The sequence below is a fragment of the Psittacula echo genome, assembly GCF_963264785.1.
Source record: "Psittacula echo genome assembly, chromosome: 16".
Classification (NCBI taxonomy): domain Eukaryota; kingdom Metazoa; phylum Chordata; class Aves; order Psittaciformes; family Psittacidae; genus Psittacula; species Psittacula echo.
The window spans coordinates 6,077,337-6,097,712 of record NC_137752.1 but is presented as its reverse complement, the minus strand read 5'-3'; the positions used below and the strand labels follow the sequence as shown (position 1 = coordinate 6,097,712).

Genomic DNA, 20,376 nt, shown 5'->3' with positions numbered 1-20,376 from the left:
GTCTAATCACAATAATTCCTTAAACACTAAACAGAACCTGGGCCATGTTACCAATAGCAATAGGTTGCAGAGGGTTTATATTAATCTAATGCACTTGCTTTATTAACAACAGGGGGATGATCGAAGGTTTTATAGAAGTTTAAGGCTTTATTAATTCAACTCAGTTAAGATAGATTTAAATTTCTGCTGATTTCCTAATTATTCAGTTGCAGATCATTGACAAAACACATGCTAGAAAAAACTATTCTAATTAAATAAAAGGAAACCATTTCTGTTTATTAATATCTTTCTAAACTTGATTGTGGGAATGCTGTAACCTCCAGATGACTTCTGACTCAAAGCTATGCATTGCTCCAGGACCCAAACCAAGCATTTTAGTGCAATAACAACATTACGTAAAACTGCTGAGGAGGGAGCTTACAAGTGGTGGTCTTCACCACCTGAAAGCAGTAAGTATTTGTGACTTGTTTTAAGCATTATGACACTGTTAATCAGTTCTGCAAGACAGCATAGTGGGTTTTCACTTGTGATAGCTGGGGGATTACTGCCGGCCTTGCCAACGGACTTGGGTTCTTTTTTCACTCTAGTATTCAGCTGAAACACCGGATACTACATGTAAAGGGGCAGTCAGGAAAGTGGCAACAGGGATTGCGCCCGTTCCAGGGGAGCATCCTATCTAGAGAAGAGCTGTAGTTTGCTTGTTCCTCTACCAAGAGACACCAGTTACCTGTCAATGTGGAGAACTCAAACTGGAAACCACCCGATATCCTCAACACGGCACAGCAAGCTGGGCCCAGCCACAGGAATTTTTCCTCACAGCACCCAGAGGTGTCTACAACTGATCCAAGCGCGATATCTGGATAAGGATATCTGCCACTGTGTATGTCCCTGTACTGTCCTTCCGTCGCGAACCCACCATTTCTGTGCCTACACACAACACTGACCCCCTAAATCCTCTCCTCCCCCAGCAGCGCGACGCGGAGGGGTTGGTGTCCACGCCAGGCAGCCGGAGGTACCTCAGTCTCCTCAGCGTCCGGCCTGTCGCGCCTCTCTCCTTCCCGCCGCCGTCCCGCGCCAGGTCCCGGCTGCGCATTTCCCCTCAGGGCGGGCGAAGGCAGCGGGACGACCTCCTGCCAGGGAGGCGTGTGGGGAAGGGAGGCTCCCCGCTCCCTGAGGGCCGGCCGCGGGCAGCTCTCCCGGGCCCGCACCCCGCGAGAGGGCGCTGGCCGGCGGCGCGCCGCTCCCCGGGAAGGCTGGAGTTTGAAAAGTGCCGGTTGCTGGCGGTGCCGCACGGAGCAATGGCGGCGGGGACCCCGGAGGTGAGTGCCGCGCTGAGGGCAAGGAGGGGAGACTCATGGCGGGTGGCCGGAGGTGAGGAGGCTTTCCCATCCTGGGCGGCCGCCTCCATCTTTCCGGGGTGCCCTCTACCTTTCGGGGGTCTCCTCCATCTTCCCTGCGCCGCCGGAAGCCCCCCGGCCCCAGGGGGAGAGGGAGGGAGCGGCGGTGGCGGGAGCGGGCTGCCCGCTGTCTCCTCAGCCGGTCGCGGTGGCCGCGCCCCGGGGAGGAGGGAGAGGCCGTGCGGAGCGGGTGGGATCCGCTAAAAATGTCCTTCCCCGCCTCAGGGGAGTGGGGATCGGGCCAAGTTGGTGCCCGCTGGGGGATCCCTGTCTCGGCATCGAGGAGGTGTAGGTCAGCGGCGCGCTGCCGGGGCTGAAAGGGCCGCCAGCCTCCGTGCTCCGAAAAACATCCAGTTCTGGAATAAGCTCGGCGCAGTGGCCGAGGTGCCCTGCCCTCTTCCCTTGAGGCGTTTCAAGCCTAATCTGGGAAAGATGGAATGGAGAGAGCGGCACAAAAGACTGGGTTCTCCCTGTCTCGCTGCTCTCCACCCTTGCATAGATTGGATTTGGGGAGGGAGCCGAATGGCTCCAAACAGGGTTGCAAGTGTCTTTTTCCGATGCTTGCAGTGTCTTTTTTCTTGCAAAGAGTGAATGTGGCTAGCATGTGTGTGCCCGACGCAGGCCTTTTCCCTAGAGCACAAAGTTGCCCTGAAGGATGTGATTTTCAACGCCTTGGTGAACACATGTGAGCTTTCTCATTTGAATGGTTTCTAGGTAGTTGATCAGCCCATTCAATCAAACTGTAAATCAGTTTTTGTGTTAGTGGTGAAACTGTAAAAGCCAGGTCTGCCCTGGGCTTTGAGCAGGTGAGGCTTATTGCCAAACTGGGCATAACCAGGGAGGGGATGGGATCTTCCCAGGCTGCAATCCCAAGGACTAAGTGCAACTTTGATACTGCTGATATTTCTCCCAGTTAGGAAGCAGTCTAGACACTTCAGTGCAAGGAGCCTAGCGGAAGCCCTGAGTGAGTTGTGGCAGCCCTACTACAAGTACCAAAAGCGAGTTTATTTAAGCCTGCTTGGGTATGTCTCTGCAAGTTGTAAATGCATTTTGGGATTGTGTTGGAGACTTATCCTGAAGGACTGAGCTTTGTGGGGAGCCCAAGAACAGCTGCAGCATGGGCTGGGGCAGTCTCCTGATACCCCACCAAAATTCTGGAGTCAGAATGCAAAATGGATCAATCCAAATGCAAATTCAGCTTTTCCATCCTCCTCAGAAAGTCCCTGCCCATGGCACGGGGATTGGAACTAGATGAGCTTAAAGTCATTTCCAAGCCAAACCATTCTATGATTCTGTGAAAACATACCATGCTTACATTCTAAATATATTTAGAAAAAATAGCATGGTGCACTAACCAGTATTCATACTAGCTTTCGGCAGAGAGTGATGTGGAGGAAAATTGACCCCAAAGCTACTCAGATTATACCTGTTCTCTGAATTAATACACAGGTCTCTGTATTCAGCTCCTTTTATTGGTATTACACTTGCACCACTACTCATTCCGTTGCTCTGAGCAGATCCAGGGAGTGTATTGCTTACACCCATTTGTATAGTTTGGATAGAAAAGAGATCTGTATGTTTTTTCTAATGATTTAAATGAGAATTGCAGCCAAACAGACTCCTTTTAGTCACTTGCTACAGACTGGATAAAAAGCTTACTGATTTTTCAACTTAGAGCTGGTAAAGGTTGCCTGTGACTCAGGAACTCCATGATTCAAGTTCTTCCTCACAAAACTTTGGATCTTTATCAAAGCTCTGGCTTATAGTTCCTGGCTTTACTAATTGGGTGAGAACTTCCTGGAATCAGGATGTTAATCTGAACCTTTTTGTTACCAATCCGAACAACTCCTGTTTTGGCTATTGTGTGTCTCTTGCAGACCCAACTTGGTTCTAAGCCAGCTTTAAAATAGATGTTGTTTTTTTCCTTCTTCTTTAACTATTTTGTTGTTAGACTGAAATCAGCAAAAACTGATGGAGGATGTTTGGTTGGGTCTTTGATTAAATAATTGTTTCTGTGTGAGTGGCTTCAGCTTTGAATGCACAGCACACTCCTAAAATGCAGTATTGTACCCAAGTAACACAAAACCAGTGTGGTTTATTGTTGGAAATGTGGTCAACTGACTAAGGAGTGTGAAAACAAGTTGGGATTCCTGAGTTCTGTCTTCAGTCACTGATGTGCTGTGTGGCATTAAGTCAGTGTAGTACAGCTTGACAACCATTGCTTTTGCATTTAAGCAGGGAGTATGCTGAATCATTAACATTAGGTTATTAATATATGTATTGCTTTGAATGCCTTAAAGGCACTCTTCCTGTTGAAGAGAGAAACAATGTCTTGCTTGGATCTGTTACAGTTTTAAGTAGCATCCTCCTGGATAAAGCTTTCACAGCTCTGGTCTGAGTCCAGTGTTTATGTGGTCAGTGGGATACACCTCTGCTGCTACTGCCTGTATGGTGTATGTCCAGAGCCTGCAGACAGAGCGTCTCTGTCCAGAGCTCATGATACATCACTAGAACAAGCAGTGTTGAAAATGGTGAAGAACAAGCTTGAATGCTACTAATGCAAGTCAAAATAGCCTGTGTTTCTAAGTGGCTTTGCTGCCTATAAATCACAGAATAGAGACTGAGACAACAATCAGCTCACCTTTGCAGAGACAGCAGAAAGTTAAGCTACTCTGTTGCTTGTTCGTTTATAGAAACAGCTGTAGGTTTTACATTTTTCTTCTTCATGCCTAACAGCCAAGAGTTAATGCATGCTTGCGATGTTCCTAGAAAGCTCTAATGGGTTAGTTGGGATTGTATTTGAGGAGTCAGCATCAAGACACATCCATGTAAAAATCTGTATCTACTACGTCATACTAGTAAAAGTGAATGGTGATCAGAACAAGAGCAAATATTGGCTGGGCTTTGATACTTGAAGAGGAAAGATGTGTGTGGACATTAAATAACAAGGGGACAATGTGAAGGTTTTTGTCCGGTATGGTTTAAAATGAAATTAAGGCATGTTAAGATCAAAGTTGTGTTCTGTTCTCTGCAATTTAAATGTAGGTCTGGCCTTCTTGGAAATTTGCTGAAAAGTTTGGCTTAAGAATTTGTTTGGACCAGTTTCTAAATGAAATGAAGAAGTGGAATGTTATGAGGGTATTGCTATACCATAAAAATGGTTGAACTGTGTTATCTCTGAAATCCTATTGGCTTGATTGCAGGGCAGCTGTCTCTTGCAGCTGAGCAATGGTGTGAACTTCATGGATCCAGGCTTCCAGCAAAAACTGGAGGGTGAGAAGGAATTGCTTCGCCGTGCAATACAGAAAGAACTGAAGATTAAAGAGGGAGCAGAAAACCTGCGCAAAGCGACAACAGACAGAAAGAATCTTGTTCATATAGAGCATGTGCTGAAATCTTCCAACCGAAAACTGGAGCAACTGCAGTGGGAACTTCAGGAGCTTAATGCAAGGATTGTAATAACAGACAAAGAGGAGAATAAGACAGGTAGGGCTTGGGTTATGATTGACAGGAAAATTCTCTTATAGTGCTTCATATTTATATATGTTGAATTGATTTATATATTGAATTTCTGTTGAGGGCTCAAAAGTAGCAGGAGTTTCTTCTGTTGGTATGTAGCTGATGAAATTATTTGTGCAGTAAAAAGTCGAGTATGGGGCAATAAAGGTGAAAGAAGGCAACATGAGAGATCAATATAGGGAGAAGACCAGCTGAGTGCTGGACACAGGTTATATTCAGGCATAGGCTGCAGGTAGAATTGAAGAGATTTGAACAGTTTCTGGGCAGTTGATCAGCCAAGTATCTGACAGGCTGAGTGAGTATAAAAAGTTCAAAGAGTGCTTGTTAGAATGGGTTCATTGATAAACTAAGAAATATTGATATTCATTTGAAAGAGTGTTTTGCAGTCAGTTTTGTAGACAAGACCTTTTTGTACTTTCTTTTATAGCCTAACCTTATTTTATAGAGTCACCCATCAATAACCCAGTGAAATGAGACAAGATAAGATGACTAATGGTATTGATTGTATTGTTTGTGCAGATGGATCGGTGTCTCCAGATCCTTGTCTCTGGGAAAGAAACCCAGACCCCATGGCAAGGAAGGTTGAAGCTCTGAAAAAGCAGCTGCATGTTGAAATGAAAGTGAAACAAGGAGCTGAAAACATGATCCAAATGTATTCAACATCCAAGGTAAACAGGAATAAGCAACCATTTGAGAATATGGATTTTTTGATTGAAATGTGTGTTTAAAATCCATATTAAAAAATATCTCTGATAATTGGTGTGTGGAAGAAATAAATTTGTAAAGACTGCTTGGCTGAATCCTATCTCTGCGTTTTGGTTCTCAGCATAGTGACAGCATGTCACATTACAGCACAGGACAACCAATACTGTAACTGTGCATTAGACTTCCTGCAACATGGTACAGATTTCAAGGATTTAGCAGGAATCAAAAAGGGAGTGAATGATGCATGTTTCATTTGCCAAGGACTTAATCCAACCTATAATTACTGGATGTTTGAGTTTGGTATAACCCTATTTAAAAGACAAATTAAATTATTTAAAAGGCACATTAAAAAAACCAATAAATTCCAAGCTTATTATGAAGCTTAATTTATCCAGACCAGCAGTGTAGAGGGTGTGATACTCTTATTTGTTAAAATAAGATACTCTTATTTTGTTAAAAACCTCTGTTCACAAAACAGTGTAAGCACAGTTAACCAGTGAATCATTAGTCTCAGTGACTGCAAGATTTGGTATTATAACTGGACATCACCTTGACCTGTCCTTTCCCTCTCAAAATGGAGATAGTGATCTCAAAGCCCTTGATCCTCAGAGGTGTCTCCTTTACATAACTGTTTATGTATGCTATTTCAGAATCATTTATGACCTTTCTTGCAGGTACCACCTCATCCTCATATGTGAACACCTCACTGCAATCCATTCTTAATGAGCAGGGCTCCCTCTCTGCCTATGCTTTCTTTTTGGCAGGAGCGGAAGCTGCTGGCTACAGCTCAGCAGATGCTTCAGGACAGCAAGACAAAGATTGAGATAATCCGCATGCACATTGGGAAAGTATCTCAATCAGTAGGAGGGATGGAAGATCCAGCGGATCCAGCAGGTAGGGTGTTTTAAGTAACTGATAACAGCCCAGAACAGATGCAGCCAAAGCCTTAAGTGCTGAGTCAGTTCTCATCCTTTCCATATTTTATCTCCTAAATTGCCAGTGAGGATGGGGAGCACCATCAGTGCTTTGGAACTGCGTATTGAGGAGCTGAGACATCACCTGCGCATTGAAACTGCTGTAGCTGAGGGGGCCAAAAATGTGCTGAAGATCCTGGGAGGGAGCCGGGTACAGGACCGCAAGTTTTTGGCTGAGGTAAGCATTTATTCAGTCTTTCTTGAGAGAGTGGTTTCATGATGCTTCAACATTAGTGATTTAGCATGAATGAGTAGAGTTAACTGAGAGTTATTAATCTGGTATTTCCTGTCTCTCTGAAGACAGACTGGGATCACTTTCCCTTCTAGGAACAACATTCCTTCAGAAGTGACACTGATGGGGGTGATCAGGACCTGTGGGAAAATATTTAGTCTTTTTCCTTTATTAGTAAGGTGTTATTTAGTCTGGTTTGGAAGCTTGCTTTAGTAGTTCAGAAAGGATTAATAGTACCTGGACTGGGGCTGTACAATGCCTGTTTTCTGTTCTACTTCATATTGCCAGGCTCAGGGTCGTTTGCAAGAGTCCTCTCAGAAGATTGATCTGCTGCGCTTGTCCTTGGAACATCAGCTTAGTGAGCTTTCTCCTGATCATCCAAAAAGAGCACTCATCAAGCAGGAACTAGTAAATACTTCCTCCCTGGGAGCTCAGCATGGCAGCATCCAACCAACTTCAGTTGTCAAACCTACAGCCCTTACAGGTACGTAATTCCTGTGTGGAATGTTGTTTGTGAGGAGGATAGAGGGGAAAAATTAATTGCATTTATTTTCATTATTGTAATGCCTTTTGCTACATGGGGATTTGGTTTTCTAGGGACTGGAGTTATGTCTTCTAGGCCAGGCAGAGCTTTTTAATCGTATGGATTTGCACTCCCTTAATCTGGAGTAGATTCGAGCTATTAACCAAGAAATCATGAATCTGAGACATTTTCAGACCCTTGTGAGGACAAGGCTGGCTGGAATCACTTTATCTTTTATATTACACAAAAATGGGATGAATGTGAAGACTTGATAGTAATAATATTCTTTACTCTCCTAAAATCCCTCAGGAACATTGGAAGTGAGACTAATGGGGTGTCAGGATCTATTGGAAAACGTTCCAGGACGTTCCCGAATGACTAGTTCTTCTCCCATCTGTGGCAGCCCAAGTGATTTGAGATCCCTTTCCCGAACACGAGTTGGCCTGGGTATTCATGGCCGTAGTGTTGCAGGGAAGTACCTGCGGAATGAAGAGCCATGTAGTAAGTATGAGGTTCCCTCTTGAACTGAGTGGCATATGGGGTCTTCTCATCATGGTATTGGTTAGCCTTGTGTGAGTGTACTTATAAGATACCTGTTTTCTGCAAAGCTACAAGTCAATTGCATTATACTTGGTCCTCCCTCTACTCTTCTAGAAATTACAGTTGTTTGGGATATTTGCCTTCAGCATGGGAAATTTTCTGTGGTAAAATATTATAATCCATGTTTTCTCCTTTGTTTAGATGAGGTCCTTGCTGTTCTCAAAGTGGACAATAAAGTGGTTGGCCAAACTAACTGGGGACCAGTTAATAACCAGGCATGGGACCAGAGTTTTGTCATTGAGCTGGACCGGGTAAGTCTGCCCTAGATTCCTTGTGGTGTTTGTTTTTCCATTTCACCTTACCTGATTTGCTTGTTTAGCTGCCATTCCAGTTGAGTGAACTCTGTATTGCTGCTGTCTCCATGTCCTTTTCTGTGCCAGTTATCTTAGCCTTCCCCTGAAGGCAGTGCATCTCTGGCAGAGGTTCAGCTTGAACAGCATCTGTTGTCCTTCTCTCCTTATCTGAGCGGTTTTGTTTCACTTATCAGTGAAGCAGCTCTCACAGGGATTTCTGAAATTGGGAGCCAAGACAACCATCTTCAGAGGGTCTATAATCAAGATGTGAAAACAACAGAGAAAGTAGGAAACAAGTATTAAAGAAGATTCTTATGCATACTGTTTAGTTTACTGATTTTATTTCATTTATTTACTTTTAACAGCAGTGTGTGTGTGCCATTGCCAGAGCATGGCGTAGTATGTAACTCTCTCCTGCCTTTTTTTTCTCTCCCTTACCACTCACCCATCACACCAGTCTCGTGAGCTAGAAATCGCCATTTACTGGAGAGACTGGAGAGAACTTTGTGCAGTGAAGTTTTTACGTTTGGATGATTTTCTGGATAACGAACGTCACGGGATGTGCCTCCCACTAGAACCCCAAGGAATGCTTTTTGCAGAGGTATAAGTATAAGCTTTGTTTCTTTTTAAGAGAACTCTGCTTAGGGTGCTTGCCCTGAAAGCAGTTGTTCAACCCAGGATACAAGGGATGGAAGGAGCAATAATCTAGAGGGTAGAATGACACCTGAAATCCTTTTCTGTATAAGAATAAGGAGCAACATGATATAATAGATGTGCATATGCCGTAGCCTGGAGTGACTCCTCAACTGCTCCACTGTAATTATATGTGTGTGTGCTGTGAAATCTGTTGGTTTTTCTTGCTTTCATTGTGAGTCATTGGTGACACTTTAATTAAACGTATGGCTTAATGGTCAGAATTGAATCATAGAGACTGTAGAATCAGAGATCCACATTCCCTCTGGGTATGCTTATTTTATCATCTTTCTGAGGTTAATAGTTTCAAGTACCATCAATGAAGAGATTATGCAGGTAGTCCCTTAAAAGCCACAGTACTTTCTCTTTTGTGTTCTGATGAAAGTTCCTGTGGTTATCTCTCCAAAAGCAGGATCTTGACCTCATGTACCAAAGAAGGCAGGAGAGGAGGCAAGTTTGGGTTTTGTGGTTTGGTTTTGTAGGGGTTGGTTTTGGTGTTTTGGCTTTTACTTTTCTGCCATGGACTAATTTTTTTTTACCCTACAAATGGATGTGTTCTTTATGCATGGCTTTACAAATTAGATTAATGACATTTGGGATATGAATTTGTCTGCATTTTTTCTGCATTTCAGGTAGCAGAAAATTCCAACGTGTAAAAACATTGCTAAAGTATCAGATGTTTATAGGGTGAAGCTAGAATAACACAGTCTATGTAATTGACTCCGAACTTACCAAACAGATATGAATGGAGAATTTGATGAGAGGGCAGGCACGTGTGAAGGTCTGTATTCACAGTGTAAATGAAAAATCCTGACAAATCCCCTTTACTTCTCTGCCAGGTGATGTTCTGTAATCCTGTCATTGAGAGAAAGCCAAAACTGCAGCGACAGAAACGCATCTTCCCCAAACAGAAAGGTAAGCTGCTGGAGAGCTGACTGCTTACTATGTAGGGTGTGTAGGTGGGGGCAGGGGTTTGCACAAGCAGGCTGGTGTACTCTCCTATCCCACTGAGTTTGTAAGACACTAGAATGCTTGCTAATTCCTGTGTGTAAGAAGGTGGGCTTATTGGAATGGGAAAGTTTGTTCAATCACAAAACATGTAGGCAGCCTGGCTCTGTAATGTGATAGTTGTTATGGTGTTTCTACTCATAATTAACGTTGTGAGGAAGATAATAATTACTAGTTACTTAACAGCCTCCTTAGCAAGATCAGGGACTCAAGCTGTGCTAATTTAACCAGTAATGCTGTTACTGATGAACAGAGTTTGGAAAGTTTTCAGGAAAACTCTGAATTATAGAAGACTCTGTCATGAACAGGCTACTGTGTCAAGTCTTTAGAGCTGGCATCTCAGATTAGTAGTTTACGGACTGGAATAACTTGCATACTTTTTTCTTTGTCTGCAAATGCTTTCTTGTGAAGCTGAATAAGGTAAGACTTTACATACTGAAAACTCCTGGCAGTGGGGATAAATGAGATTTTATATTATATTATTCAAGAAATAGTAAAAGTAACAAAAACATTCCAAATGTTTTACTCTTTTTAAGGCATTTTCAGAAACTTTCTGTTAGCAAGCTGCCTGATTAAAATGCGGTGTTGAAATAGAAGAAAACCTGACTTCCATAAGTTTTTAATGTTTCATGCAATTTCTACTTGAGGATTGTTATGATATTCTATGGAACTGTACTTAAGTGAAACAATAGATCTGTATCATCATTACTAATCTTTATTCCGGAGGGAAAAAAGCCCATTCTCCCTGCGGCGGGCTCCCTTTTTGAATAACCCACGGGTGCTTGGATGAAAACAATAATTTAACAGTATATGAGATTGTAATTTGTGTGTTGTTAAATCACTGGTGTTTTGACTCTGACTCCTCTAGGGAAAGAATTTCTCCGAGCTCCTCAAATGAACATAAATGTTGCTGCTTGGGGTCGCCTGATGATGAGTTTCCTCCCTCCATGTAGTTCCATGGGCACTCTGAGTCCCCCACTCCATGATCCCATTCACACAGACTTTTCTCCAGTTCCCCTGCAAAGTCATGTTGATCCAGTGTCCAAATTGAGTAGGTAAGTCATGTTCTGACTGTTACTGGATGACACTCTGAAACAGGTGTAGGATAGATCTTCAAATTTGGTTGCATCTTACTAAGGTGGGGGAAGATATTGATTGGAAAAATGTATCTGAGGATCTTAATTCAGGATTTTAAGTGCTGCCTGAAATGATGTAATTTTTAGTGGGGTGTTCAGTACATCGTGGGTAGCTCTGACTTATTGTTAGCAGTTGGTCTGGTTTGCAGAATTGCTCTCCTAACAAGCAGTGTGTTCCAGAGCCAGTGGGACTTTAGCAGCTTTCTTTTCCTTTGCAGTGAGATCTGTGGGCAAGTGGTGATAAGTAAACACTGTGATACTACAAAATAAAACACCCGAAAACAAACACACACACAAAAAAAACACAACAGCAAAAAACAAAAAAGGAGGAAGAAAACCCCCAAACCTAACCAAAAGCAGATTTCAAAAGTTCCTTTATATACAAAAAAAGATGTACTGGTTTTGTGCTGTAAAGGAAAGAAACTCCACTCAAAGTTTTTTCACCAGTATAGTAACTGAACTCTGTGCAAGGTCACAATGTGATTGTTGTAATAAAAATGCAGTCTTCTTTCATGAGGCTACATGTACCCCAACCACTAGCATAATGGAGCACTCAGAAGGTACATCGCATAGATGGTACATAGTGCCATCTATGTACATCTAAAGTACATCTAAAAGACACTATTCCTGCTGATTCACAAGACACAGAAAAGCTAAAATGAAAAAAAAATCAACTACTGTGTTGCTGTTAAAATCAAGGCTTCCTTTAAATTCTTGATCATAGTGACTTTTTTCTACACACCTCTGTTTAATTGATTTTTATAGCATCAGAGAGCTGTTGTTGGATGTGAGTTTAACCATCACTAACTTAATAGCTTCTTTTCATTTATTTAGGAGAGCATAACTTTTGATACCTCGCAGACTTGCGATGTGAATCAGGGAGTCCTGTTGTCCAGTGTATTGGGCTGAATTAATATAGAAAAGATGTGTCTGTTCTAAGGCAATCTCCTTCAATTTTGTTTTACAAATGCAGTGACTTTCCTGCGGCTAAGCTCACATTTGCTGATGAAGCACCACCCAAGCCTCCACGCCTGTTCCAGATGGCCAACTCCAAAGAATCAACCCCATCTCTTGCAGATTCTCCGGTAATCATCAGGGCTAACAGGGAAACCTTTTATTGGCTGTTATTCTTTCAAGGCCCAGTTCTTCTTATTTGTTTCTTACTGGAGAAATCAACTATACTTTAGACAGGCATCTCCTCATTAGGTGGCTGATCTCCAGGGATTCAGAATCCAGTGAGCTGTTTTGGCATGGAATCTTTACAAAAATTAAATTGGGAGTTCAGGGCAAGAGTGCAGAGAGAAGGTGGGGAAGGAAGGTAGGCCGGCTTTTAGGACCAGATGAAGTTTTTTGTTATTAAAGAAACTGGGCAAACCCAAGAAGAGCTCTATTTTTCTGACAGGAAGGAGCAGGAAAATTGTTTTGAGTAGTCTAATGGTTAATGACCTGTGTTCTACCACATCTTACCCTTTCTTATTTGCCTTTCGTGATAGAGGAAGCTGCATTCTTTGATCATTGTGACTCTTCCTGGGACAGGAAATGCCTTTTTTTTCCTAGAAAGGAAATGTTTTATCCCAGACTTATAAAAGCATTTACTTGAAAGGGTTTGAGCCTATAAGAAAAAAAATCATACGTGTTACGTGTGACTATTGACAATCTGTTTTCATGCTGCTTTCCTCTGAGCAGAGGGCATGACCAACTGCGAGAACTTGTCTGTGGTTATGCTGGTTCATGACAGAGGATACAATTTGGATGTGGATGTTCAGGTCTGACTTGATGATTCCAGATTCTGTCCTTTCCTTTCTGTTCCTAGTGTCTGAAGAGGCTGCATGTTGAAGAGAAGTCCTGCAGCTCTGCTATAACAGTCCCAGCATCTCCAAGGTAACTGTGGACAGCATGGGCTGTCTTGGATCACAGATTAAAGAGGCACTGGACTGAAATGTTTGAGCATGCAGTCTAAAATTCAGCTCAAGGTCTGCTTTGGTTTCTCAGCAGCAGCCTCTTAGTGCTGAGTATAGACAGTACCATGAAAAGTCTGCTCTGAACTGGTCCAGATGTGACTCATCTGCTTTTTAACCCCAGCACTTTGCCTAGTGATAGACTGTACACTACAGTGTAATAGATTATTTGAGTAGAAGGTATAAAGTCACTTACCTGTCTTTAAGTGCTTCCTTTTTTGAAGTTTTACGGTGTAGTATATTTAAATGTCTAAGTGTTCTGTGTTTTTTACTGTGTTCTGTGTTTTTTACTGTGTTCTAAGTAATAAATTTCAGAAACACTTTTGCTATCTCTCGCACTTGTGTTTCTATTGATATGCAAGATACACTGTATTTCATTACATAGGGAGGCATAAACCAGTAAGTTGTTTATAGTCTATGGCAGTTATATATACACAATTTGTATGTAACAACAACACACAGCAGTAAATATACCAAAACCAGGACAAGTAAAAAATAATTATTGTTTAACAAATACTGACCAAAAAAGCATGAATAGCAAAATCTATCTAAGATGATCTTACAGTTCAGATTGTAGAATTATCTTCATAATTTCATCATCACTTTTGAGGGGTCCCATCTTCAAAACCATGTCAGGCACCTGCCTACTTTCCCTCTGAGAAGGCTGAGGGGGGATTTGAGTCCTTCATGGATAGATACTTTGCTCTTTATTTCACTAACTGGAGGTGTCTGGAGTATCTGCTGCCATTTAAAAATGATCCTGCACTCAGGTGTTTAGGATGTGGGTTGTTTGTTGGGGATTTTTTTATTATTATTTCCAAGCAGTTCTGCAGCCTGAGTTTCCCTGGTAACACCTTGTGGCTGACACAGCATCTCTTTAGTCAGCTGCGTTTTTTCCAGCAACATCTTATGTCTGTTGTCTCACCATGTTTCATTTCCAATTCTTGAGAGAGAACTTCTTTTTTCCTTATGTGCTTACCCTACCAGCACTTGATAAACATGCTCATGTCTGATTAACACAATTGCTGTTGAGCCTGCTGAAAGGAGTGAAGGCAAAATTGAATTTTACTACCTCAAGGACGGGGGTGGAGGGGAACTAATCCTGTTATGGGAAGTAACAGAGAAAGCAAGCTTTAGGGAGTTGGAATTGTTGCTCCTGTTGCCAGCAGAGATTCAAGTCAGACTGCTGCCACTGAAAGCAGTTTATTGTGGTTGCCTGCTACTTTTTTTCAGTGAAAGAACACCAGCAAGCCTAAGTTTTCAGGATTTCATCTTAGACAAGAAGTGGTTGACACAGCTGTTTGCTTTCCCTTTTGCTATACAGAGCTTCTTCCCGTAACAGAAATACATACTCCTTAGTTATCTGTGCATGTTTTGGGTATTGTCTCAGCAATTCTCTGTTTGTCTGCAGGAAAAGGACAGTTCAGTTTGAGGATTTTCACTGTATTGCTATGCTGGGACGTGGTCACTTTGGGAAGGTAATACAGAAGTGTACACTTTGTGAAAGAGGGTTAAGGGACTGTGGCTCTGAAGATTGGCCTTTGCCTCAGAGTCCAAATAGAAATGTTGCAGTACATATTTGTTGCAACACAGATGTACAAAACAAACCCAGCCCAACCACACAAGCAGCTGATAACTTCTTAACAGTCAAAATTCCTGAAGATTTGTGGCTTCAAAGCCTGAAGAAAACTATCCTGAGAATCATTTCATAAAGCACACCATTACCATTCCTTTCTTTTTCATGGTAGCCACTAATGGAATAGCTCCATTCCCAAAATCTGTGTGCATAGTTGCTTGCTATGAGAGCCCTGAGGTGCTCATGAAGCACTGCACCAGCTGTGGTACTACTGTTTGTGGAAAGAATATAACTTACACCAACATCCTTCTAGACTGCTTCAATACAAGGAGCCGGAAAAAAGCGCTAAATTTTTGGAGTTACTTGAGCTTGGTGTTGAGAATGACTCCCATTGACACAAACTATTTCTATCCACTCCAGACAGTCAAAGTAATTCAATAAGAAAATAACAGATTTGTTTGAAGTAGAGCTTTTCTGTTGTCTTTCAGGTACTGCTGGCTCAATACAAGGCAACTGGGAAGCTGTATGCTATCAAAGCCCTAAAGAAAAAAGATATTATTAGGAGAGATGAAATTGATAGGTGAGTTTGGTTTAGAGATGGTACTATTGCCAGAGGGTACATTTACACACCTGTAATCAAATGTTAGTAGGTTTTATGTGTACTGGTCATGGCACTGTTAAAGTTAAATATGACCTTAGGGCTTGAGTAAGTAAAATCACAAGTAAGGAAACTTATAACAGTGCTGCTTTCTGCCTTCTGGTGGAATAACACCTGAAGAACATTGTAAGACTGAAGATTTGGAAGGATATAAGATAAATGTCATATTAGCCCTCACTTTTTATTTCTCTAGCTTAAGCTGTAAAGATTCTCTTCTTCATCCTGTCTTTCTCAGAACAGGCTTTTCTGACAGGTTTTAACACTGACATTTTCATTCTTTGAATCCTGGCAGCTTGAACTGTGAGAAGCGAATATTTGAAGTGGTCAATTCTTCTGGTCATCCATTCCTGGTGAACATGTTTGCATGTTTCCAGACACCTCATCATGCTTGTTTCGTGATGGAATATACTCCGGGTGGTGATCTTATGATGCGCATCCACGAAGATGTCTTTCCAGAGCATGTGGCACAGTGAGTTAGAATTAGTCTAGTTTCCAGGCACTAAACATTTTTAACTTGATTCTCATATATATTTCCTGATGACTGTTCCTCTCTTGTAGGTTTTACACAGCCTGCGTAGTCTTGGGACTCCAGTTCTTGCATGAGAAGAAAATTGTTTATAGGTAAAGCAGCAAAAATTCACGAATAATACAGTCCAGCAACTTGAAAGTTGATTTTTTTTCCTATCTGGAGCTCACTATCTTGCTAGGGTCTCTAATCTTTCTATCTGTCTTTATTTTCCCCATCGCCTGCTGCTATCAGCATGTTCATCATGTTTAAAGTAAAGAAAGTAATCTAGAAGCTATTCATCTGACATGTTGCAGGTGATTAATCCTCTCTAACATGTCAATACATTCTGGGGGGCACCTGTAAGTCGCTGCTTTCTTTTTTACTGTCATAGCCAAGTAATGTGTCATGCTGTTGTGGGGTGCTCTTTTCCAGATGAATAAGCCCCACCCAGCTCCAAGCTGCTTTGTGAACCTTTCATTAAGAGGAAAACATCAATAACTTAAGGGGAATCTTTCAAATAATACATGATTTAAAACAAATGTAGACTTTGCTGAATTTAAATTTGATTTTACGAACATCTAGCTTCCACCTCTTGTGCAAAAAAAGATGTTGGCTGGCAATCCTAGGACTTCATCCACTATTTTCTTTCCTCTCCTTTACCTTCAGGGACCTGAAATTGGATAATCTGCTTTTAGATGCTGAAGGATTTGTGAAGATCGCAGATTTTGGATTGTGTAAGGAAGGTGAGTGACTTTGGTGAAGCTGAAATTGAACCATCAGAACCAGTTTAGGGTCTGGGCTTCAGTAATTTGTTTGCAAATACAGATACTGAGGTGGTCCTGTGTAACTTGCATTGATCCCCATCTAAAAGCAAGATAAAACCCACCAAGACAAAAAAACCCCAACAAACCAAACAACAAAACACCCTCACCTGTCTGGCCATGATGAATTTGGAAAGAGAACTTTGTCCTTTCATCTTCAGGAAAGGTACAGAGGAGTTTACAATGTGTTTGTTTGTTCTAAGGAGCCAGAATATAGGATGCTACAAAATGTGTACTTGAGTAAATGAGCAATGGAATCTGCAGGGAGTTGCCTTGTTTTTTCTGTTTGTTTAAGCATTGTCTGTATATTTCTTATTTGGAGTTGTCAAGGGCCTAAGGTTTCATACCTGCTATTGCTGTTTACAGACATTAAAGAGAACCCTTGCCTGGTTAACAACATTAGATTATCAGTGATAAGCTGTGGCTTCCGGAAGGTGAGGCTGCATGCGGTCCATTTAGTAACGTGTGCTGGGTTTTACAAGTGTTCTTTTCCTACAGGAATAGGTTTTGGAGACCGCACAAACACCTTCTGTGGCACCCCTGAATTTCTGGCTCCAGAAGTCCTGACGGACATCTCATACACTCGAGCAGTAGACTGGTGGGGATTGGGTGTGCTCATTTATGAGATGCTTGTTGGCGAGGTAAGACCTTTCTTTAAGAGGACCTCTCTAAACAGGCTTGTGGCAATAGCACCCAACCACTTAAGATAACGTTTTGCTGAATGCAGTCAACTATTAGTACTTAAATTACATTTTACTTATTCTTAGTGCTTGCCAAACACTAACTAATTCATACAGTTGTATGCTATTCTCACCCCTATTTAATAGTGAGGAATGGGTGCTATGTGGATTGAATAATCAGATGTCCCAATTGCAGTCACCATTCCCTGGAGACGATGAGGAGGAAGTCTTTGACAGCATTGTCAATGATGAAGTCCGGTATCCACGATTCCTTTCATCCGAGGCACTTTCTATAATCCGGAAGGTAATGGGCTTGATGGGTTGCTGAGAGCGTGAGGAATTTGTATTTATTGTGGAAGTGGATCCAGAGGGACTCTATTAGGACTGGGTAACATTAGTGTGTGTAATCTGGAGCTGCCTACACAGACTAAGGAAACATTTAACATTTACACATATTTTTCCTTCCCTTTACATAAATGTTATTCTTCTGTCTAAGGATGACTAAGCAGACTTCTTACTGAGGGCTGTTGCTGCCAAGTCTGACATGGAAAGTGTTGATTCAAGGGCAGGAATGTCAGAGTCATTTGGTTTTTAAATGTAACCCAGTAGTCAGGGGTGCACAATTAAGATGAGACGCTTCATGCAGTTTATAGCAGGTATCTCATTGATGTGGGCAAGTTATTTACAAGGAGCTAGGTATGAGCTGTTACTAGCAGATTTATGACCTTGCTGCAAAGTGAGAATGAGAAGATACTGAGGGGTCAGTCCATCTCCTTTCTTTTTTTTTTTTTTTCCTCTGGAAAATTATTTCTGTCCACCTTTGTTCCCAGTGTTTAATTTTGACCTGATATTTCCTGCAGCTTCTTCGGAAATGTCCAGAGCGTAGACTGGGAGCAGGGGAAAAAGATGCAGAAGAGATTAAAATCCAGGCCTTTTTTAAGGTAGGAACTCACTTTATCCCTCCTCCTCATCTTTTGTGCTTGAGCTGAGAGTGATATACTTTCTGTTGGTATGGAGGCATATTTCCTATTAGTCATCAGTGAGATTTTAGTGGTAGCTTCTATTGCACTTGAGTGCTCTATTCCAGAATGTTTTTCATGTTTGAAATGACATCTCCCAAGAGTGTATTCTGGGATCTTACAGATCTTATAGCTCTCAGAACTGGTTTATTTCTAATTGTGCTGCTTCTAGGTACAAAGTTATCTACCTTGTGAGCCATAAACATCTCATTTCATAAATAATCTTAATGTCAATTTGGTCTGTTCACTTCCTTCTCTTACAGGGAATTGATTGGGATGCCTTGTTGGCCAGGACTCTGAAGCCCCCTTTTGTGCCCACTCTAAGAGACCCAACTGACATTAGCAACTTTGATGAAGAGTTTACATCACAAAAGCCCATCCTTACTCCTCCCAAGGAGGTTGCTCTCCTAACCCGTAAGGAGCAGACTGTCTTCAAGGACTTTGACTTTGTCTCCAGGCACCTTTTAGATGTTTGACTCTTGAGCTCTAAAAAACATGAACAGATTGTTACCACCTGAGAGAGCGAACAGAGGATTTGGCATGAGCAATGGAAAAGTCAACAGATCTACTGGATCTGGTAGTCGTGCTGATGACACTGGGATGAGAGTGCCCCACAAGCTGAGTTAACCTGCTGTGGGTTTTTTTTGGCCTCCTTTGCTGGAGGGATACTAGATGTCAGTTATTTTTAAGGAGCAATTACAGTTTGACTGGATATATCTTCTGCTGCCATTACATATAGATGGAAATATGGAATTTAAGATGGACTTAATTTAATGAAATCAAATAATCTCTGCAACCCAGGTTACTCTTTGCAAAAAGCCTAAGTAAGTAGCACAGCTTTTTAAAGTTGCATAGTAGCAGAGGGAATGGCCACTTCTCAACTGTTGTCTAAAAAAGATACATACAGCATTCCCTCTTTGTAATGATCTTTAAGCTCATTCCCACTTGTAATTATGTGTATGCCAGAGAAGGACTGGATTTTAACACAACCAGAACAATGATGTTTGGGTTTCACAATGATCCGAGTGATTTATCTTGAGGAAAATTAGTCTCTTTCTACTTCTTTGAGGATGCTAAATCTCAAATATTGTTTTTAATGGTATGAAGAAGCCACAGCTGTGCACATTCTGTTCTTGAAAATAAAGAAAAATTCCTTATAAAGAAATTTCAGCTTTTCATCTCCTTTTTGTTAGCTGAACATTTCAGGTCAGGGCTAACCATATTCTTTCCAACAGGCAGGCTTTTATTTTTCACTGTAAATGTTAATAGTAGCATTTCCTTCCTCCCTCCCTCCCTCCCTCCCTCTCAATCAAGTTGTCTGTGTACATGTTGCATGGTGTCATCCACTGTCACAGACAAATGACTGTAGTCAAATTGTCTCTCCACAGATGTTATCAATATGTATCCTGTATCTTTTGTTGGGATAGTCAAATAATTACAGTGTTAATACTGGAAAATCAGTAAGTTAAAGGTGATTTCCTTTACCTGGTAACATGTGTTGTAATTATACTTGGTAAGATACATTTTTCCTCTTAAATTCATAATATTAGCTTGTTGGGCAAAAAAGAAAGCGCAAGAGTATCTAGAAATGAAGCATCATATTGATCACAAATAGGAAACACCCAGCTATTACTCTTTCAGTTTGTCTCCAACAGGGTAGACAGAAGTTGAAGCAATGCAGTTGTGCTGTATATGGAGATAAGGGTCAGTGCAGGTAGTGAGTGGTCACTGTTACATCAAGGCTGGTCAAGAATTCAGAGAGGTAAGAGCTATGTTCGTGCAAAACAGGTAATTCACACTGAATCTAGATTTAATCTTTTCAGAAGCAATTGTAACTGCATCTGAAATCCCTGTGTTCAAATATCCTTCATCTTCCTGCTCCGCCTTGCAGTCTAATGACCCTTTTAAAGCAGGATATGCATTTTCCTGCCCTTTGTTTGAACAGTACTGCCTGGCTTGCTCTTGGCCCCTACAGTGTGTTTTGTGACTTTTCTTAAGGTCAAAGCCTTTGTAAAGTGATCAGTAAAGTGGATTGTTAGCACAGTGAAATCTAGAACTTGGGCTCAAAGGAGGAGG

The 20,376-nt window shown here is 41.7% G+C and overlaps 1 protein-coding gene across 1 annotated transcript; it reads left to right on the top strand.

The window, feature by feature from the left end:
- Nucleotides 1-1,298: 1,298 nt before the first annotated feature.
- Nucleotides 1,299-18,828, top strand: PKN3 (protein kinase N3; the record flags this gene model as incomplete). The annotated part of the gene is made up of 22 exons (XM_080630766.1): nucleotides 1,299-1,319; nucleotides 4,601-4,883; nucleotides 5,436-5,584; nucleotides 6,386-6,515; nucleotides 6,622-6,773; nucleotides 7,116-7,311; nucleotides 7,660-7,851; nucleotides 8,092-8,201; nucleotides 8,701-8,844; nucleotides 9,776-9,851; nucleotides 10,813-10,999; nucleotides 12,054-12,165; nucleotides 12,894-12,961; nucleotides 14,450-14,516; nucleotides 15,103-15,194; nucleotides 15,565-15,741; nucleotides 15,831-15,893; nucleotides 16,447-16,523; nucleotides 17,100-17,242; nucleotides 17,478-17,585; nucleotides 18,142-18,222; nucleotides 18,564-18,828. 22 exons carry the CDS (start codon nucleotides 1,299-1,301, stop codon nucleotides 18,774-18,776), a joined length of 2,841 nt encoding a protein of 946 aa, XP_080486892.1. The 3' UTR covers nucleotides 18,777-18,828.
- Nucleotides 18,829-20,376: the final 1,548 nt, after the last annotated feature.